This window comes from Lissotriton vulgaris, chromosome 4_1 (assembly GCF_964263255.1).
Source record: "Lissotriton vulgaris chromosome 4_1, aLisVul1.2, whole genome shotgun sequence".
Lineage (NCBI taxonomy): Eukaryota > Metazoa > Chordata > Amphibia > Caudata > Salamandridae > Lissotriton > Lissotriton vulgaris.
The window spans coordinates 14,052,840-14,076,563 of NC_141691.1; the positions used below are offsets into that span (position 1 = coordinate 14,052,840).

General features: G+C 42.8%; 1 protein-coding gene across 1 annotated transcript in view; it reads left to right on the top strand.

The window, feature by feature from the left end:
- The first annotated feature begins 2,518 nt into the window (after nt 1-2,518).
- Nucleotides 2,519-23,724, top strand: part of LOC147718222 (indolethylamine N-methyltransferase-like) — a 61,150-nt gene continuing 39,944 nt past the window's right edge. The window contains exon 1 of the mRNA XM_086966645.1: nt 2,519-2,681. Within this exon, the coding sequence (XP_086822771.1) occupies nt 2,534-2,681 (148 nt within the window). The 5' untranslated portion in view covers nt 2,519-2,533. The remainder of the gene's footprint in view (nt 2,682-23,724) is intronic.

Genomic DNA, 23,724 nt, shown 5'->3' on the forward strand with positions numbered 1-23,724 from the left:
AATTCCTGTGGGAGAACCGGGGCACCCGTCATTGCACCACCCAGAGCAGTCCGTGGACCCTCATGTTTCAAGGACCGCAAAGAGATCTTCTCCCCAATGCCCAGGGGTGGACGCCGCCCCCAGCTGACATCAGTGAGGCCCAGGAACGGAGGCACCAGGGGAACCAACGAGATAGTCGCCGCAGAAAGACCACCCCCAGAAGAATGAGCCCAGGGACACGGGTGTTCATACGAAACAGACGCCCAGGGGGAAAATTCCAAACACGGTATGAGCCCGGTATCTGGATGGTTACGTCCACGAGAGGCACCATGATCACGGCCCAGAAAGGAGAGGAGGAAGTGTCGAGGAATGTCTCCTGGTTCAAGGCCATATCGTCAGAAAACAGACAAGTCTCCAAGCCAGAAGGAGGGAGCCCCGACTCGAGTGCGTTGACAGCCCCTGAAGGAGCGGAAGAGAATACGTTGGTGGAAGGGCAGGTAGAGGGACCCGAGAATGCATCAGTGTCTCTGACGCCATCCATCACGACCAGTGGTGCTTATCAAGATGCCGAAAATGGTAGGGCCAACTCACAGCGGTACAACCTGCGGCCCAATCCACCACCAAGCCAGAGACTGAGAGACTACGCCTGTCTGCTGAGACCCTGAAGTTGTCACCAAGGGACACGCAAGTACTCAGGCGTTTTGTTTGCAAATGTTGTTATGTTATGTTATTTTATGTTATTTTTGATTTCTATGGCGCACGGCTGCTCCATTTGGAGTGTCCCGGCGCTTTTTATTGGCAGCTTGTAATCCAGGACTGTTGTGTTTGTCTTTTAAGCAAAGGAAAAACAATATATAGTTGGATAGGGATGTAATATCCCCAGCGGTCTAGTGGTCGCACGCAAACACGCATCCACACATCCGCAGGCCAGGCGTGGCCTGTGGGGTTAAATAAAAGGAGGAGGCCCGCTCGAGGACGTCACTCCCGAATGAGGCACTGTGTCGGTGTGGTTTGCCTTCTGCTGCGCGACCTGCCCGCGCGCTTCCTCACGAGCTACAGCAAGGCCTTGTGTCACCCCAAGAGCAGCCCACAACAAATAGCATGGCATCTGGAAACTTCTGCTTGGTGCCAATTAAACAAACCAGAAGAAACATTTCATGGTTTTGTCCCACACAGCATGTGTCTGTCTGCTGACTGTTAATCCTGTGTAAATCCATTGGTTTCTTACTCCGTGGTGAGGATACAACAAATAACATGTCTTGCCTTGATGCTGCTGAGAGCTTCATAGCAATAGGAAAAGAAAACACCGCGTGAGGGCCTCTGGTGTGGCAGAACACATGGCTTCTTTGGCACTGACCACCAGTCAGGGTCTTGTTACTATCAAATCAAAGCACAGCAAAGTGAACCTTCAAAAAGCTGGGTAGAGGCTGTTATTGTCTTTGAAAAGTTGACCCTTTTCTAAAGAGCTGTAAATGGAATGGTGGTCAGACTGGGATCCAAGCAGCAGAGACCCACAGCCACAAGAGCCCTCGATGGCGCCCCTCACTGTTCCTTCATGTGCTACACATTTAAGAACCCATCCTCTGCTCGACGTCTGCCTGTCTACTGGAGGAAGGGACACATGTGAGATTGGAACAAAGCCTCTCCATTATGCAGCCTTGGGAACTGACGCAGTGCTGCTATGAAACGGTTTCCACTTTGATGTCACTGCTCTGATGTCAGCTGGCACCATGAAACTGAGATACATATGTTCCAGTTTTGGTCTTTGCATTTGCAGCCCCCGGGATGTGCCATGAAGGCTGCCCAGGGACGACTATTAAGTGTTACCCTATTGTCTACTTCAGCCCAAATCAGAGCCTTGATGGATATGGTCTAACGCTCACTGTCAATTACAGGAGGAGAGAAACTGGGACAATAGAGGTGAAGTCAGGTTCAGTGGAAGGCAGGACGTTCAAGCCCCCATTGGCATTAACCAGTAGAAGGAGGGTGGGCACCTATAGAGGATGAATGTAAGAATATTTCAGGTATGCAAGAGGGGGATGGGAACCAATGAACTGTGCCTGCTGAAGGACAACTAGACAACCGGTCAGGTATTCCATGATAAAGAGAGAAGGAGGAGGACACAGGCAAGGGGTCAGACCCAACTCCCTTCCATTTCCAAACTAGGAAGTAGCCACAAAACATATCTTTATCCTCCCTGAACTTTACAAGGTTTGTTTGAACAAATGAGCACTACCCAGAAACTGGATGTCTGCAACCTGTTTGAAATAGTTGTGGAACCGAACAATGCAAAGTGTAGACATATCAAAAAGAGAAACCTACATGTAGGACCAGAATTATGAATTACACAATACTTCACTTGCACAGCCTAACCTCACATGAACCACTCATCAGTGAGCCTACATTTGAAAGTCAGACATGGCAGGTAATGAAATACCATGCCTGTGATTGCAGAGTGCACTGTTTGTAGACCATTTGCAATGCTGATTGCTCTCTATATATTGTGAGTGCTGACAGCAAGGATGGAAAGCAAGAGAGCAGCGCTGTGGAAACGATGGCCACTACCAGCAGTGTCGAAGACCAGTATGACCAGTTCTTTGATCCAAGAAAGTTCAATCAAGACTATTTGGTACAAGAATCTGGATTTCATGTTGATGCTGTTGTTGAGATGTTTTCTGGCTATAGGAAAATGTTCTCATCCGGTACGTGCTTTTCAGGCTTCTTCTCAATCAAATTATCATTTGATGTCAGTCGAGAAAGTCATCCCGCATATGTCTACCATGCCTATTCAATTCTGGACAAATACTTGTTAGAAGGTGTTAATAGACAATCTGTAGCCTACAAATAGTCAGGCAGCCACCTACATTATGGGAAGGGTGCCTCTCTGTGTTCTTTTAAGAATGCATCAAGAATGAATTCTGTCCGGTCTGGAAACTGATAGAATTGACTCATCACAGCAGAAGAGACCTGCTCCCTCTAGAAGTATTTGCTCTTTGCTACTGATGTTTCATGAGTCACCAAGGGGGGTGTGAGTGCACACTGTGTACATACCTGCTTCTGCTCTCCCTTTTAGTTCATTACCCTGTGCTTAAAAGACTGAGCTGTGCATGGTGCCCCCACTATACTGAACCTACATTCTCGTATTCCATACTCCTACTCACCCGTGTCCAAATACAGAGACATGGTTGGTGCATGCGATGTGAAGTGAATGTACCTGTCAGCTGAAGGGGGGGTCCAGGTGCTGTCGAGACGTGCATTTTGTGCAGAATTGTACAGGGGATCTAATTAAAAGGCACTTCTTTAGGGCAATCATTTTCTATCAACACTGGTATTGAATGTAATGATCCAACTTGTACATGCTCTCTGAAGGAGGTTTTCTCCTGACAAGTGTAAACAACGCCCCCTGTAAGGATGCCTAGGCATTTTTGCAGCATCTTCCTATGTGCCTAAAGCAATTTCTTTAATGTCTTTCTCTTACTCAAAAATATCCAGGCACACCTTCCTGGGAGAGTTTATATTCTAGCAGGTGTTGAATGCCTTCATCTTTAAGGGAGCTATCACAGGGTGAGTCTCTGCCTCACTCTTTAAGACTGATATCACAGGGTATTGTATCACAGGGTAAGTCACTGCTTCACACTTTAAGACTGATATCACAGGGTACTGGGATCAAAGGGTGAGTCACTGCCTCGCCCTTAGAAGACTGACATCCAAGGTATTGTATCACAGGGTAAGTCACTGCCTCACTCTTTAAGACTGATATCACAGGGTATTGATATCAAAGGGTGAGTCACTGTACCACCTTTCTTTAAGACATATATCACTGGGTGAGTCACTGCCTCACCCTTTAAGACTGGTCTCAGAGGCTAATGATATAACAGGGTGAACACTGCCTCACCTTATAAGACTGATATCAAAATATATTGATATCACAGGGTGAGTTACTGCACCACTCCTTCTGCATCACATTGGAACCACATCCTATATTTGTGGGTACAAATATGTTACATCCAGTTATTTCAATTGTGATTCTACCTGATGCAGAATGACTACATTCATTATTATCACACATACGTATGTGATCCTTGTGACCTGCCTTAACTCACAATGCAGGCTCAGCAAGAGAAAGGAAAGTACATGAGAGATTAGCTGGAGGTTCTGGCAGGAGCAGTAGTGGCTGGCGGGTTTTAAAAGAGGTGAGGCGGAAAGTTAAGATCCTAGTTGAAAATGCCAACAAGCTTGAACCAGATTGGCTTCAAGCAGAGTGCCTACCAGAGCAAGTTACCTGCATTTATGGGGACTATCCTTCGACCCATGGACTAAATCGGGAACCTGATGAGTTTTTGATGGTCGACTTTGATCCCACAGTCAGAACGAGCAGATACGTTTAGAACAGATGGTACCTCCTTCTCATATCCCACTCCTTTATGAGAAACGGAGATTATCTATCAAATTTCTTGCCACTGTGGACGCTTCTGACAGATGTGGGGCTGGGTTAGCTTTTCCTCGTTGTGTGTGTGTGTCTCTTTCTGTCTGTCTGTCTGTGTGTCTGTCAGTCACACCACCCTCTAGTGTCGAAACCATACATTTGTTCCAAGATCATTTATTTAACATCAGCTCTCTGTGAAGAACCAAGTCAGACAATATTGGCGAAGAGGGTTCTGTTTTACATCCCCATATACGCGCCCTTACTGGAACGTGGTAAGTCCATATATGCATACTAATATCTCTGTCCAGGCTGATTCTGCCTCTGGCCATGCTGCTTTAATGCCTGCACACTCTGGTTCTATCTTGCAGGATTCTGAAAAACATAAGTAGAATGAGATGCGAGGTAGTGGGAGCTCCACTAGTTGACCATTTTAAAGACAAACAACATTCACCAGAGAGTCTTAGGTAGGTTATTCTCGAGAATGTTGTACTAGGTGCCAGAGGAGGCAGTGTTTCCAATGTCCTTAACATCTGTGAAGCTAAATGGATGTTCCTCTTTGACTCGGTAAGAGCGGGCCTCAATGAAACAGAAAGTACCTTTGCTCAAATGGCCAATCTGTAAATGTAAACAATGGTTAGTACATCTTTGAGTTATTTACATTAACTCTTCAAATATATATGAATAATGCAAATTTTGCTCTTCAGACTGCCTTTACCAACATGCCTGATAGGTACGCCGTATGTGCTTTAGTGTATAGTGGGTTAATAGTGATATCTATCAATTGTGTGTTTACATGTAGGCTGCCATACTGGTACCATTGATCTTAACATCATATTGCCTATGTCTGTGATTTGTTTATTCCTGTGTATTTGCGTACTTGGGTATCCATTCTCAACTATCTCTGTATAATTTCCTCTTTTATCAAATGGATACTTGCAATTACCAATCGCAAAAATGGGTTACCCGATTACACTCCTTGACATTTTTGAATGCTCTGTCGAAGCATACTATACAGCGCTAAGGGTATTGCACACCGTGTGAAGCATAATATACAGCGCTAAGGGTATTACACACCTGATGATACATAATTTCTATTTATAAATGAGGGTACTATTACCACATTTATTTTATATATTCGATTGAGGCACCATCACTTGACTTTGGAGCATTGGAAATTTTACTGACATAAAACCAATGAAATTCCCACGTTATAGTTAGTTGGACTCACTATAACTTGCGCGTGTAATGCACTGCTGATGACATCACATATTACATCACTCATGACATGGTCAGTGACATCACTCATGACATCACTGATGACACCATCCTTGTGACAGAGTGACTGACCTCCTTTCACTGTAAAGTAACCCTTGAAACACATATTCAAATATAGAAACTAACATTTACAAAAAAAAATTAAAAATTCAATTCCATCTCTATTTCTATGATTCACAAAATCAACAACATAACCCATTGCTCCATTTACCAGACCTCTTTCAACATTTAAATTCCTTCTCAAAATGATACGACAATTTAAACACACATTCAGAGTCTTTTCAAAACCAGCTGTTTTAGAAATACTTTTCTCTAATGAATCCAATTTTGTTTTCAAATTTTCTGACAAAACAATTGTTGCACAACTATATGCTCTATTTTATCTATTGCTTCCAGTTTCACAATCTCTTCATTTTCTAACTTTAACATTTTGTTGTTGAAGATGGAGCATTCTTGCAGAGTTGGCATCAAACATATCCCAGATTTCTTCTCAGTCATTTTTTAAAAAATATTCTCTGGAAGAATGTTTTCATTTGGATACAAATTTGAAATTAATCGAGCATGTAAAGCTTCTTTCCCAAGCTCACTTACTTTTCCGATTCTTACATCTTGTAGAATATTTTTATATTCTTCATCCTTTGCCTGTCACATATTTTGAAGCAGTTCAGTATATTTAAAATGTAACCATATATTAACATTTCCAATGCTTCCAAGGGACTTCCTGGTATCTTCATGCGTGAGCATTTTAAACACTGGTTGTCCTTTTACTGGAGTCAACTGCAATAGATCTCCAAAAACAATAATGTGTTTTCCTCCAAATAACATATCATACTCTGTTCTAAGAATTTCTTGCATTCTCAAATGCACAAAAGCAAGCATTAGATTTGAGACCATGCTTACTTCATCAATGATAAGAAGTTTCATTATCTTCAAGACTCTGGAAACTTCAGAACACGCATCTCCAGATAACTTGTTGCAATGCAATTTATTATCATGCTCAACTGGCAGCATCAATACACGATGTTGAGTAATCCCTTTAATGTTATGTGCTGCCAGTCCAGTTGGAGCAGTTCAACACAAGAGAGCAGTGAATCAGTCCTTTTCTGCAAATAAGTTGCAATGGCTTTAATCAGAATGTTTTTTCCTGTTCCCGCTTTTCCACTTACGTACAGTCGAACAGGCTTAAATGATGTACATGAGCACACTTTTTTCTCATGTCTGAATCCATGTTCAATCTGTTCTGTAACTTCGTCATATATCTTTTTCTGCTCAACGTTTAGTTGCTTTACCAAATCTTCTAAGTTAACTCCATCCTCTTGAGCTTGTTCCATAGCTCTTTCCACCTCATCCATGGTAGTTGCAGCTTCATTTTGGATAATTGGTCCTCCTAGTGGATCCTGACTCAATGAAGTAAAACTCTGACTGCCTTGAGAACTGTCTCTAGCAATCTCTTCAGCAATTGTGGTTTCTTGCTCTATTTCTTCATTCAACATTTGCAGATAATTTGCAAAAACAGGACATTCTATGGTATCCTTAGTTGCATTAAAAGAGTCTTCATAACAGAGAAAATCTCCAAGTAGTTCCTCTTCTGTACGCCATGGCTTAAAGAGTTGCAAAAGAGCTAAATAGTAAAATTCTCTTTTGTCTGAAGCTTCGAAACTCAATTTTCGATGATTAATCGAATGGCCTTTTCTCTGCTTCACTAGACATCCTTCATACCCAATGACAGCATATTTTCCATTATTGATATCTTCTGTGATGCTCCTCTTATAACTGTAGTTTGGCAGAACTTCATACAAACAAGTGTTCTCAAGGTAAGTACTTCTATTTTGATAGTATGTATCCAACATGTTTGTCTTCAAAATATCTGTACTGTTTGTTTTTTTCTCCACCAAATATTCAATTTCTTGTACAGATTTCAAAACTCGGTTTCGTGTTGCAGCAAGACCTAGACTCACCCAAATGATTGTTCTTGATTTGGCATAGAGACTTGCTGATGATATCCGATCAGAACATTCATATGCTCCAACATCTTCAGACTGAAACTGTATAATTTCTTGCTTAGACTCTTTTCATGTGAAATGTCCTCCCACATTTCCTTCAGTTCTGTCTTTTCTTTTTTTGTGATGTAAGATGTCACATATCGAGCCACAGCAATAGAGTTGTCAGTAACGAACTGAATATCCATGTTAGCATTCCACATGGACAAAATCACTGGGTTGTAGTCGTTGATGTACATGGACTCTTCGTTTCTTTTTAAATTATATGTATTTTTGGGAGATTTCCTCATCACAGTGTGTCGTAGAGATGACATCAAATTATTTACTCTTCCCTTAGAAATCACGGTCATGGAAACGCAAAACGACATTTCGTGTAGCACTTTTCCTTGTTTTTGAATTTTCGACGACAGTACTTTCCACAACGATGGGATTGGAAACGTAAAACTTGTTGCCTTAAACTGTTTTCTTCAGTAGTTTTTGGAACAGCACATGTTGAATACTCTTCAATGAAACTCATCACTGTTTCATCCAAACCTAATCCAAATTTGGGGGAATCTTTAATCCATAACAACATATGTATATGAGGAGCACGTCTCGCTTGATACTCCTTCCTCCAAAAGAAATCCAAAACCTCTCCAAGGGGAAGATTTTTTTTGTTGGTAATAAAAGACATCATAGCTTCAAATCTATGATTAAAATATCTGCAAACATTCACTGGATCCAAAGCACACAGTTCTCCAGGTGTTTTCAATTCTATATTTTGTATGTTTCCATTTGCCTCTCGTAGAAATTGAAGTAAGTCGTCCCATGCATACTCAGCGCAGCTAAGAGTGAGGAACCATGTAGGAGTTCCTAAGTTTCTTAGCATACATTTCAATTCCCCATGACGACGGAACCAATACTCATTTGTTCCACGGTGACATGCCATGAGATTGATTAGCTGAGATTCCAAAATACTGTCTTGCAGATTGACTTTCTCCATAAAGTCCCTTTGCCAAAACATTTTGCAGATGAGCTCCACTTTTCAGTATATGATTAACTGCATAAGAAAGCCCAGACAAATCACTTTCATACAGTAGATGAAACAAATACGGAATGCATTGCCGAAACTTGGATCTTCAGCATATAATCTTAAAGTCCGATATTCAGCTGCAGGAATTTGAACTGGTCGATCGTCATATTGTCCACCACGACCTGTTGGAAATAACTGTGGAAAACAACGAGTTTCCAAACTTTGTTCCCATACACTAATGGGACTTCCTTTTGCTGCTTTCATTTGAAACAAGTCAATTTGCATTCCCCATTACTTCTTTGGAATGCAAAGGATGAACAGTATAATGTTCATATATTCCTTCACTTCTAGACACATCAACTTTTTCAATTTGGCCAACTGAACAATCACTGTCTTCTTCTGTAGCTGTTTCCTCTGCTCCAACACTTACATCTTTATAGTACTCATTGTTTTTGACCAAATACAACGTTGCCTTTCTGACTTTCCTAACATCCACAAATCTTGCCATATTTTCTTACTCTTTGTCGAAACCCCATTAACTAGAATACCCAGAGGATCCTCTTCTACTCTTTCTACACTAATTGTATCAATATTTTTCTTGACATCTAGAGGCAAATAAAAAACTCTTCCCTTTAATCCTCTTTGTAAATCTGTAGGAGGTAATTTTACTATCTTAGGCTCCATGCAAACAATAGCTTGAAAAGGATGGACACATTGAATCAAAATTGATTCATAAGTATTTAAATCCATCAATTCAGAAGGAATATCTATCAACTGAAGATTATTATGAGCAGCTCTAGCAGGCATTCTATTTTCAATTAATTTTTTCAAACAATAATTACAAATACGCTGATCAAAACTCAAATCAAAAGAATTCTCCACCAACAAATAACTTACAAAATCCTGCCATTCACTATTATTTTCCAATTCACATTTTGCATATAAATCAACTAACCTAGTCTGAATTTCATAATGAGTCCGTCGACAACACACACAAGTTAAATTAGGCCTTTCACTTGATTTCACCTTAAACTTGGTGATTTCCTCGTCAAACTTTTCTGTACTTGAAATCTGTACATTGTCTTCCACATTACCATCCATTACTATATCCATTTCTACACTGTCCTCTTTGTTCCCAAAATAACAAAACTCAATTTGTTCACAAATAGTCTTCACATCTACTTCAGATCCATGCAAAAGAGCACTGTTTAAGTGTTTAAGCTTAAGTGCTGGACTTTTTGCATAATAAAACCTTCTCACTAATTTCCTCACCTTATTATGATGCACTGCTAACATCCTAAAATGATGAAAAACACTATGACATACTTTTCTAGAAAGACAAGCCAGTGAATGCCCATGCAAACCTGTGTATTCTCTCACTCTGCAAGGATCTAACTCTTGCAAGATCTTCATTTTTTGTTTTAGACTTTTCTTACTATATGTACGTAAGAAATTTTGAAGCAAATCAATTGAAACCTGTCGCACACTACAAATACTACTACACTTCCATGTGTACACTGGACCCTTAGTACGTCTCCCTAAAACTTCATCACTTAACACCTCTTCTGCATCTCTAGACATAAGTTTCTCTTTTTCCATCACACAACCATCTTTCACCTCATATGCTCGACCACTGGTGTCAACTGCATGCACCAAATCATTTTCCTGAAGGTAACTCTCCTCATTAAAAAATGGCTCAGAACTTGAACTTTGCATCCATTCTCCAGAAAATACTTCACAAAAATTAGTCCGATTAATAATTCTTTTCCATTTACTGTTCGATTTGAAAACATCAATTGCCTTATTAAGTATCCTAATTCTATTGATTACTAAAATAAATAATTTTTTCTTACCTTCAAAAGCCTGATCAACAATCTTCTCTACACTTTTCTTTTTCTTGTAAAAAGCACCTCTCTGTTTACCTTTCTTTTCATTTTTTAGCAAATTTAAAACTACCCTATTGCGAAACATTCATCTACGAATGTCCCTAAATTGATTTAACCTTCTATTGCTATCCATATTCTTATCTCCTGCTCCAATAGAGACATTTTTTGAGGGCCTCTCCTTCCTTTTTAGATTTGCTCTCTGCTTCTGGATCTTCACATTACCGTTAACATTTCTTTTTGATCTACATAAATTGGGAAGAAAAGACTTAATTCTCTTACCAGGAGCTCTTCTGGTGTTTTTTGAAGTACTTGTTGTAGAGGGTTCTTTTAATTCCTTTTATGATTTTGTTCTTTTACGTATGGTATTTTTTCTACTCCTTTGCCTTCACGGCATTTTTGCTTGCTTTTAAAATGTTGATTTCAATCTGTGGTTCTGAAAAAAATAACACATTAAAGACCACTATTAGCAAACAACAAAGTAATGACAAAAAGCAAACAATATAAACACTAATTTGCAACATATTAAAGTTTATACCACAGCAACTCAGGGCCTTATTTATGAAGGCCTTGCGCCATCAGTGCGTCCCATGTTAAAAGAGACACACCGGTGCCACAAGGTAATCATAAATAAGGGCCAAATGTAAATACCATTGATTTTCCCCCAAAAACGTTTTTTGAATAACATTTAAGAAACACTGCCCAGAACCTATGTACAACCACTCAATATCAATTCTGAAACCTCACTGTTTCCCAAAATACAAATCCTCTATCTTGCAAATGTTCATAGCAAGCATTATCAAAAAGCAAAAAACAAACCAACAGCAAACAAACTCAGGGCCTTATTTATAAAGGCCTTGCGCCACCAGAGCGTCACTTATTTCCCATGTTTAAAGTGATGCACCGGCAGCACAAGGCAATCATAAATAAGGGCCAAATGATAATACCATTGATTTGCCCTGAAAATCGTTTTTTGAAAAACATTTTAGAAACACAGCGAAGATTCTATTTACAAGCACTCAATTTCACTACTGAACCCTCACTATTTCACAAAATACAAATCCTCTATTTTGCAAATGTTGATATCAAGCATTATCAAAAAGCAAGACACAAACCAACAACAAAAAAACTCAGGGCCTTATGGAAAGGGGCGACCATTCGGTCCCCCCGAACGTATGGCGGAGTACCACGATCCCCCCGGGAAGCCATCTTGGGCGGGAGGCGCGTCTCGGCTGGTATGCCCGAAGCGGCGTAGCCGGGGCGCGCCTTTTCCCGCCCTAGAGTGGGTTGGCCTAGACACTGACGCGGCCGGCCACGCCCTTGGGGCAGGCAGGGGCGGGTTTACGCCCGCCCTGAAGACGGATAAAAGGAGCGACAAGCCAAGAAAGCATCCTCTTGTTCCTGTGCTCTGAAGCTGCACCTCTTCGCTGTACGTGAGCTCGAGACGGAACGAAGAGCCAATTTTGACCCACCCACCAGCCCCTGAAGACAGCAAGTGGTTTTGAATAATGTTTGGATAAAAGTTTGATGGATAACTCTGATTTTCGTTTACAGGTTATGGTGATTATCGTGATGACTTTGAGTATATAATAAAGAATGGTCAATTTGTGTTATGTTTTACAAATAAAGTATTTCTGCTTTAGTGTTTATCAGTAAGCATGCTTTTAATAAAGTGGTTGTTGCTACTGTCTTTTCATAGTTTAGTCATTTAGTAATTTAGTTAGCATTGTCGTATTTATTTTGGTCGGGCGGTAAGGTCATGATCGGTGAGCACTAATTGTAAGATCCCTATGAGTGGGCGTCACCCATTACGGATGGGAGCGCTCGGGGGAGGTGGCCATTGGCCCCTCAACGGGGAGGCGGTCCCTTCTAAGGATGGGTCGCCGAAAAGAAAGGAAAGGCGGTCAAGGCCCCTTCCTGGGGAGGAGGGGTTACAGCCCCCTCCTGGGGAATTTCCCGGGGCCAGGACGTCTGCGACGGCAGATGTGGTAAGTTGTGTGGGGGTTTGGGGGGGGTCTACGCTACCTTCTAGATACCTCACACGAGTCCTCGTACGACCTTTAAGTGGCTTCGAGTTTCATTGGGGCCCCCGTCAAGTCAAGGGAAATTGGTAGTTGCACGTGAGGTACGCCTCTGTGCGGTCGCCCCTCACAAGTGAGGGGGATATTTTGGGTTAGGGATCTTGACACCGGTTACGACCTTGCCGTTGGCCCTTAAACGTTAGGATGTACAATTTCAAAATTTCAAGTAAATGTTTTGTAGGATGTTAGTTCGGCTAGGAGAACCTTTGTATTAGAGAATATGTTAAGGTTAGCCAAACATCGCAATGTGGTAATGAAATTGTACATAATATGAAACTGTTTATTTTATGTTTTAATTTTGTTTCATATTTTAATAAATACGGCCGGGAGGGTCACTCCCTCCCGTCTTCCAAAAACTTCAGAACTGTTTCCGGTTTCCCATCCTTGGGGATTGTGTTGAGAGGGGGTGGCGGGTATCTCAGCCATATTTATAAAGGCCTTGCGCCACCAGTGCGTCCCATGTTAAAAGAGACGCACCGGTGCCACAAGGCAATCATAAATAAGGGCTAAATGTAAATACCATTGATTTTCCCCCAAAATCGTTTTTTGAATAACATTTAAAAACACAGCGCAGATCCTATGTACAACCACTCAATATCACTTTTGAAACCTCACTGTTTCCCAAAATACAAATCCTCTATCTTGCAAATGTTCATAGCAAGCATTATCAAAAAGCAAAAAACAAACCAACAGCAAACAAACTCAGGGCCTTATTTATAAAGGCCTTGCGCCACCAGAGCGTCACTTATTTCCCATGTTTAAAGTGATGCACCGGCAGCACAAGGCAATCATAAATAAGGGCCAAATGATAATACCATTGATTTGCCCTGAAAATCGTTTTTTGAAAAACATTTTAGAAACACAGCGAAGATTCTATTTACAAGCACTCAATTTCACTACTGAACCCTCACTATTTCACAAAATACAAATCCTCTATTTTGCAAATGTTGATATCAAGCATTATCAAAAAGCAAGACACAAACCAACAACAAAAAAACTCAGGGCCTTATTTATAAAGGCCTTGCGCCACCAGTGCGTCCCATGTTAAAAGAGACGCACCGGTGCCACAAGGCAATCATAAATAAGGGCTAAATGTAAATACCATTGATTTTCCCCCAAAATCGTTTTTTGAATAACATTTAAAAACACAGCGCAGATCCTATGTACAACCACTCAATATCACTTTTGAAACCTCACTGTTTCCCAAAATACAAATCCTCTATCTTGCAAATGTTCATAGCAAGCATTATCAAAAAGTCAAAAACAAACCAACAGCAAACAAACTCAGGGCCTTATTTATGAAGGCCTTGCGCCACCAAAGCGTCACTTATTTCCCATGTTTAAAGTGATGTACCGGCAGCACAAGGCAATCATATTAAGGGCCAAATGAAAATACCATTTATTTGCTCCAAAAATCATTTTTTGAAGAACATTTTAGAAACACAGCGAAGACCCTATGTACAAGCACTCAATTTCACTACTGAACCAACACTGTTTCCCAAAATACAAATCCTCTATCTTGCAAATGTTGATAGCAAGTATTATCAAAAAGCAAGACACAAACCAACAACAAAAAAACTGAGGGCCTTATTTATGAAGGCCTTGCGCCATCAGTGCATCCCATGTTAAAAGAGACACACCGGTGCCACAAGGTAATCATAAATAAGGGCCAAATGTAAATACCATTGATTTGCCCCCAAAAACGTTTTTTGAATAACATTTAAGAAACACTGCCCAGAACCTATGTACAACCACTCAATATCAATTCTGAAACCTCACTGTTTCCCAAAATACAAATCCTCTATCTTGCAAATGTTCATAGCAAGCATTATCAAAAAGCAAAAAACAAACCAACAGCAAACAAACTCAGGGCCTTATTTATGAAGGCCTTGCGCCACCAGAGCGTCACTTATTTCCCATGTTTAAAGTGATGCACCGGCAGCACAAGGCAATCATAAATAAGGGCCAAATGATAATACCATTGATTTGCCCTGAAAATCGTTTTTTGAAAAACATTTTAGAAACACAGCGAAGATTCTATTTACAAGCACTCAATTTCACTACTGAACCCTCACTATTTCACAAAATACAAATCCTCTATTTTGCAAATGTTGATATCAAGCATTATCAAAAAGCAAGACACAAACCAACAACAAAAAAACTCAGGGCCTTATTTATAAAGGCCTTGCGCCACCAGTGCGTCCCATGTTAAAAGAGACGCACCGGTGCCACAAGGCAATGATAAATAAGGGCTAAATGTAAATACCATTGATTTTCCCCCAAAATCGTTTTTTGAATAACATTTAAAAACACAGCGCAGATCCTATGTACAACCACTCAATATCACTTTTGAAACCTCACTGTTTCCCAAAATACAAATCCTCTATCTTGCAAATGTTCATAGCAAGCATTATCAAAACGTAAAAAACAAACCAACAGCAAACAAACTCAGGGCCTTATTTATGAAGGCCTTGCGCCACCAAAGCGTCACTTATTTCCCATGTTTAAAGTGATGTACCGGCAGCACAAGGCAATCATATTAAGAGCCAAATGAAAATACCATTTATTTGCTCCAAAAATCATTTTTTGAAGAACATTTTAGAAACACAGCGAAGATCCTATGTACAAGCACTCAATTTCACTACTGAACCAACACTGTTTCCCAAAATACAAATCCTCTATCTTGCAAATGTTCATAGCAAGCATTATCAAAAAGCAAGACACAAACCAACAACAAAAAAACTGAGGGCCTTATTTATGAAGGCCTTGCGCCACCAGAGCGTCACTTTTTTCCCATGTTTAAAGTGAGGCACCAGCAGCACAAGGCAGTCATAAATAAGGGCCAAATGAAAATACCATTGATTTCCCCCAAAATCATTTTTTGAATAACATTTTAGAAACACAGCGAAGATCCTATGTAGAAGCACTCAATTTCACTACTGAACCCTCACTATTTCACAAAATACGAATCCTCTATCTTGCAAATGTTGATATCAAGCATTATCAAAAAGCAAGACACAAACCAACAACAAAAAAACTGAGGGCCTTCTTTATGAAGGCCTTGCGCCACCAGTGCGTCCCATGTTAAAAGAGACGCACCGGTGCCACAAGGCAATCATAGATAAGGGCTAAATGTAAATACCATTGATTTGCCCCCAAAATCGTTTTTTGAATAACATTCAGGAAACACTGCGCAGAACCTATGTACAACCACTCAATATCTTTTTTTGAAACCTTACTGTTTCCCAAAATACAAATCCTCTATCTTGCAAATGTTCATAACAAGCATTATCAAAAAGCAAGACACAAACCAACAGCCAACAGACTCAGGGCCTTATTTATGAAGGCCTTGCGCCACCAGAGCGTTACTTATTTCCCTTGTTTAAAGTGATGCACCAGCAGCACAAGGCAATCATAAATAAGGGCCAAATGAAAATACCATTTATTTGCTCCAAAAATAATTTTTTGAAGAACATTTTAGAAACACAGCGAATATCCGATGTACAAGCACTCAATTTCACTACTGAACCAACACTGTTTCCCAAAATACAAATCCTCTATCTTGCAAATGTTCATAGCAAGCAGTATCAAAAAGCAAGACACAAACCAACAACAAAAAAACGGAGGGCCTTATTTATGAAGGCCTTGCGCCACAAGAGCGTCACTTATTTCCCATGTTTAAAGTGATGCACCAGCAGCACAAGGCAATCATAAATAAGGGCCAAATGAAAATACCATTGATTTCCCCCAAAATCGTTTTTTGAAGAACATTTTAGAAACACAACACAGGACCTATGTACAAGCATTCAATTTCACTACTGAAACCTCACTGTTTCACAAAATACAAATCCCCTATCTTGCAAATGTTCATAGCAAGCATTTCCAAAAAACATGCCACAAACCAATAAAAAAGAATCTCAATCTGCTTCCAAATCTGAGGTAATGCAAGTGACATTATTCTAAATGGTTATTTATTTAATGAGGCAAACACTATTGATTACTTCTCAAAAATATTAAAGCCATTCTTTTACCCCAAAATCGTTTTTAAATAACTTTTTACAAACACAGCACAAGTCCTATGTACAAGGAATCAATTTCACTACTGAAGCTTCACTATCCGCTTCCAAATATTCTCCATAGAGCAAGCAAGTCTCTATCTAAATTAAATAAATCATTACTTACCTTTACAAATGCTTTGGGAGATTTAAAACAGTGTCAGGCACACACACCATTTTTTCTTTAGCAGAGCAAAAGGTGTGCACTTAATACACATAAACCAAGACTGGAATAGAAAATCTCTTGTTTTACACACATATGCCTTATTTAAACCAATCAAAAGTCTTCCCTCACTATTTTCAAACCAACACCCTTCCCCATCTCAGACCTTTCTATCTGTTACCATAGCAACTCCCTCCTACCTGAACTCTCAGGTTCAAAAGTTTATTCTACAATGTTGCAAATTAAGTCAGCAAGGATGTTTGACCTCTCAATACACCAGCTTATCCAGGGCAATATTGCTTTTAGTAACTTTTTCTTAACCATTCAAATTGCTTCTTTCACACAACACAACCATGCACCCTAACTTTCAGTTTTCAACTATCTGAATCCACCAATCATTGCTTGTGATTCAACAGCAGGGAAACTCCACATTTTTTTTGTAAACTCCTACTGTTCCAACTGCCATTTCATTCCCACACTTCATCTGACTGCACCAGAACCTTCTCACATCATGTATTCTGTATGGATTATTGGACATAGCTACATCCACTGGGCTCAAATGTATGCAGCAAGTAGAAATTATCACAACCTTGATTTATCAAATGTGGAAATCAAGTGGATTGACCAGAGAGGATTGAGATGTCATCAATTGATACCATTGGTGAAAACCTTTTTGCATCTGCCAGACCCTGACCTCTTAATAGTGCACTGTGGTGCAAATGATTTGGGCACTATGACTGGTGTTGGTCTGGAAAGGCTTTTAAAGGACACCTTTGATCAATTGATGACACTTTTTCCACAAACTGCCTTGGTATATTCCAATATATGCCAAAGACAGAAATGGAACTGGTCCAACCAATTTTGTCCACAATTTGAGAAAGCACGGAAACATGTGAATAAATCTGTTTCAGCTTACATGAGAGACTTTGGAATGGGTTCAATATACAACAACAACTTGCGTTACAACATGCAAGACATCTACAGAGGAGATGGTGTGCACTTCTCAGATGAGGGGAATAGAATATTCCTCCTGAATTTAAGACTGTGCATTGGAACCTACTTGTAGGTATCTAAATCAGTCACAGAACCCAAAAGCTCTTTTCAGAGCTACCCTACCTCTGATCATTCAAAACGTTTATCTTTTTCTAACTTTTTTCAGTATTTAGCCTTTATGAGCTTCCTAAGCCCCCCTCAGAAAACCTAGGGGGTCAGGGGCTGTCTACCGTGCCCCCTTCTACCCATTCCCAACGTTGTTTGTCCTCCATCTTGTGTCTCGATTGTACCGAAACACAAAATGGAGGACTCCCGTAACTCTGCCGGTGAGCGTACCGGGGCGCGCACCGGTATATGGCTGAGATACCCGCCACCCCCTCTCAACACAATCCCCAAATGAGGGAAACCGGAAACAGTTCTTGAAGTTTTTGGAAGTGGGAGGGAGTGACCCTCCCGGCCGTATTTATTAAAACAAAAAATTAAAACGGTTAAACATTAATGTACAATTTCATACCACATTGCGATGTTTGGCTAACTTTAACAGATTCTCTAATACAGAGGTTCTCCTAGCCGATCTAACATCCTACAAAACATTTACTTGAAATATTGAAATTGTACATCCTAACGTTTAAGGGCCAACGGCAAGGTCGTAACCGGTGTCAAGATCCCTAACCAGACATACCCCCCCCACTTGGGAGGGGCGACCGCACTGAGGCGTACTCACGTGCAACTACTACAATTTCCCTTGTCTTGACGGGGGCACTTATCAACTCGACGCCATTTAAAGGTCGTTCAAACTCGTGTGAGGTATCTAGAAGGTATCGTAGACCTCCCCCCAACCCCACACAACTTACCGCATCTGCCGTCGCAGATGTCACTGGCCCCGGGAAATTCCCCAGGAGGGGGCTGTACCCCCTCCTACACAGGAAGGGGCCTTGACCGCCTTTCCTCTTCTTTCGGCGACCCATCCTTAGAAGGGACCGCCTCCCCGTTGAGGGGCCAAAGGCCACCTCCCCCGAGCGCTCCCATCCGTGTTGGGTGACGCCCACTCATAGGGATCTTCCAATTAGTGCTCACCGATCATGACCTTACCGCCTACCGCCTGACCGAAATAAATACGACAAATGCTACTTAACTGACACTACATTGGCCACTATGACCGAAAACCTGTACTAAATGGACCTTAAATCCGAAATTCTTTAATCTCACATCCTGAAAATTACACCAATCTTTATTACACACTAAATATAAACATAACACCAAAACAACATGAAAATGAAATCGAATAACTGATCAATTTTATTAAAAAAAACTAGCTGTCCTCAGGGGCTGGTGGGTGGGTCAAAATTGGCTCTTCGTTCCGTCTCGAGCTCACGTGCAGCGAGGAGGTGCAGCTTCAGAGCACAGGAACAAGAGGATGTCTTCTGGTCTTGCGTCTCCTTTTATCCATCTTCAGGGCGGGCGTAAACCCGCCCCTGCCTGCCCCGAGGGCGTGGCCGGTGGCGTCAGTGTCTAGGCCAGCCCACTCAAGGGCGGGAAAAAGCGCGCCCCGGCTACGCCGCTTCGGGCATACCAGCCGAGACGCGCCTCCCGCCCAAAATGGCTTCCCGGGGGGATCCAGGCACTCTGCCATACGTTCGGGGGGACCGAGTGGTCGCCCCTTTCCATATGGCTGAGATACCCGCCACCCCCTCTCAACACAATCCCCAAATGAGGGAAACCGGAAACAGTTCTTGAAGTTTTTGGAAGTGGGAGGGAGTGACCCTCCCGGCCGTATTTATTAAAACAAAAAATTAAAACGGTTAAACATTAATGTACAATTTCATACCACATTGCGATGTTTGGCTAACTTTAACAGATTCTCTAATACAGAGGTTCTCCTAGCCGATCTAACATCCTACAAAACATTTACTTGAAATATTGAAATTGTACATCCTAACGTTTAAGGGCCAACGGTAAGGTCGTAACCGGTGTCAAGATCCCTAACCAGACATACCCCCCCCCACTTGGGAGGGGCGACCGCACTGAGGCGTACTCACGTGCAACTACTACAATTTCCCTTGTCTTGACGGGGGCACTTATCAACTCGACGCCATTTAAAGGTCGTTCGAACTCGTGTGAGGTATCTAGAAGGTATCGTAGACCTCCCCCCAACCCCACACAACTTACCGCATCTGCCGTCGCAGATGTCACTGGCCCCGGGAAATTCCCCAGGAGGGGGCTGTACCCCCTCCTACACAGGAAGGGGCCTTGACCGCCTTTCCTCTTCTTTCGGCGACCCATCCTTAGAAGGGACCGCCTCCCCGTTGAGGGGCCAAAGGCCACCTCCCCCGAGCGCTCCCATCCGTGTTGGGTGACGCCCACTCATAGGGATCTTCCAATTAGTGCTCACCGATCATGACCTTACCGCCACAAGGCCGGATAGTTGACCGGCTATCCGGACTCCCCACAAAAACTCCTACCTAAAGGTCATGTTTCAAAGATTTTAACCATGCTAAGAAGTCTCCTAAGAATAACTCATTCCCCACCCAAGACAAATGCACACCATCCCCCGAATACATCCTGTCATTATTAATACAGCCATGGGAAATAGAATGCAAAGTCCTGGAACGGAACAACCTACTCATTTTATTGTTAAGCTTTCTAACGGAATGATTCAAAGCAGGTATAGAGATAGCCCCCCGCCACACCTTTCGTGGAATCACATGGGACCATGCAATCGTACACCCCGGAACTCTCCTCGCCAACCAACTTACAGTGGAAAGCATTGCCTCCAGGAGTAGTCGTCTACCGATGGTGACCAAATCATTGCCCCCAACATGTACTATAACTATAGACGGCGGTGACCTTGTCCGCCCTAACAAATCCTCAAAGAATGTTTGAAACTGGTCAATACAGAGACCGCCCCTTCCGTGGAAGGACATCCTGTACCCGTATTCCCCAGCTACGTGAACCAAGTCACCTGCTTTGAATACGTCTGCGGCACGCCTCACGTATGAGTGGCCCACGACCCACACCTCCTTTTTCACAGCCGGTGATGTCTGACCGCTGGCCCGGTGTAGGGTCGACTGCGTAGTCTGCCCCGCCTCGTAGGCTTGCGTAACTGAAACCAAACAAAAAACAAGAAGCGTGAGTACAGAGTACATAATTACAGCTTCACAACATGTGCAACCGCACGTATCTTTTATAACAATTGGAGGACCAACGCCCCACTCGTTTCACTTGTTCAACATTAAGACCCCTGGCTGTAGCTTCCGTAGCAGCCCCTATCCGAAAGGAATGGGTCCCAAAATCGCCCGGGTTCAAGCCCGCAGCGGCAATTGACATCGCAAGCACCCGCTGAAACTGAAATTTCGTCAGTGGGGTGGCGTCCGCGTGTCTTAACAAAGTCCCCCCCCATGATGCCACCCTTCGTGCTAGGTAATCCTCTAAACACTTTACCGGACATATGGAGGACCCAGGAATCCTGCGTATGATGACGCAGTCACCCAAACCATCCTGATCCGTCTTGGACCTTACAAAAGAGACAGTCATTGTTTCTCCCCTGATCTGAACGTGTTCCTGGCACAAACCCCCCGCCAAATCCAGTTTGTTCCTCGCAACTAGTTCGCTTACCCGCATTGCCCCGTGAAATGCTAGCGTGAAAGCGGCTCGGAACAGCACCGCCTCAAACTGAGATGAACATGTGGCAGGGAGTGTAGCCAACAACTGGGACAATCTATCCAAACCTATCGGGCGCCTCAGATCCACTCTGCGACCCTCCAGGCGTTGCCACCCACGCAGCGCTTTTGCACAACGAAAGACGCTGTAGGGTCTTGGATAGCGTGTGCTCTGGCAACAAAGGAAATGGCAGCACGATGCCTCTGGGCCGTAGCCACCGATTTCCCAGCCCTACGTAAGGACAACAGGAAATTCACTACCCATTCCTCGTGACCCCAAAGTCGCTCTCTAACAGTCCCCAAAAAGGCTAAATAGGCCCTAAACGCCCCTTCGTATGCCTTCCTCGTCCTTGGTGCTAGACTCTCTCCCACGAGGTGACGAAGTTCGGGGCACCGAGAGACCAGAGAGCTTCGGGAAATGGTGCCGGCTCCGGGTCCGCTGAGGGAAGGAAACCCGAAAAAGCCTGCATTTGAAAACGAGACAGTGCGTCAGCCGCCTGATTCAACACCCCTGGAACGTGTTTTGCTCTGAATAGCACGTTCAATTGCATACACAGTAAAACAATTTCTTTAAGCAGTCTTAAGATCAGTTTACAACGTGCTGCCTGACTATTGATGCACTCGACCACGGTCATATTGTCAGACCAAAATATGACAGAGTGATTCTTGAACCCATCAGGCCATGTTCTCAAGGCCACCAAGATGGGAAACAGTTCGAGGAAAGCAATATTACTCGTCAAACCTTTCTCATGCCACCATGTCGGCCATCTTTGTGCCGACCATTTTGTGCCAAAAATGGCGCCAAAACCTACGCTTCCCGCCGAATCTGTCCACAGCCCCAGCTCTTCAGAAGACACGGCTGGTTTATTCCAGACGATTCTACCATTGAAATCCGCCAAAAATGCTAACCAAATACGCATGTCCTGGCGGATCTCGGCTGATAGTCTCGTGCGATGATGGCCTTCTTTAAGGCCAACCATCGCTTGGGCAATTGAACGGGAAAACGGGCGGGCCATTGGTATTACCCTCAGGGCAAAATTCAACTGTCCCACCACCTGCTGTAATTGTTGCAGCGTAACTTTCGATGTATTTATACACAGTTGCAGCGCAGCCCTGAACTTCAACACTTTTTCGGCTGGCAAACGAAAACACCCCTCAATGGAGTCCAACTCGATCCCCAGAAACTCGAGGCAAGTCGTAGGACCCACTGTTTTACCCGGTGCCAATGGCACACCAAACAGTTTCATCAACACACAAAATTCGGCCAAGGCCCGGCCACATTCAAGACCCCCAGCTGCCCCAAGAAACAGGAAATCATCAAGGTAGTGCATTACATCTTGGAAACCCGTTTTCTTAGTGAAGACCCATTGTAGAAAACTACTGAATTTCTCGAAATAAGCACAGGATATAGAGCACCCCATTGGCATACACCTATCCATGTAATAACAACCCTGAAACATGAAACCTAGGAGACGCTGGTCGTCTGGGTGTACCGGGAGCAATCGGAACGCTGACTCGATATCTGACTTCGCCATCAGCGCCCCGGGCCCCAGGCGATTCAAAATGGCTACGGCCTCATCGAAAGATGCGTACCGCACCGAACACACTTCTGGGTCGATTGCATCATTTACGGAAAGACCTCGTGGAGCCGATAAATTATGGATCAGTCGGAACTCTCCAGGGTCTTTCTTGGGGACTACCCCTAAGGGGGAACAAACAAAATTCTGGACCGGGGGTACACTAAACGGGCCAGCGACCCGACCTCGAGTCACCTCTTTCCGGATCTTATCCTGTACTACGGTTGTATGCTGCAGGACGGAAAGTTGATTTTTACACTTATCCCCACCCTGAAAGTCCCCTACCGGGATGCGGAAACCATATGAAAAACCGTTTCGCAGCACCCCAGCAGAAGTACGATCCGGATAGTCACTGAGCCAAGGAATCATTGCCAGGGTATCAATGGGAGTGGGTAAAGGCGCCCCTCGGACTATATTAGACCTGTTTGGCACCTCCTCTCCCCCCGTTATCACCCGTTCTGGCTCTGCACGAGGCCTCAGGATGGGACGATCCACAACCGCTACATTCATGTTTAAATTTACACGTTCCCTGCGGTCTCGTACATCTACCTCTGTTGTAATTAAAACAGAAACCCTTTCTTCCTGTACTGCCGGTAGGTCTCGAGTGATCGTCGGCACCCG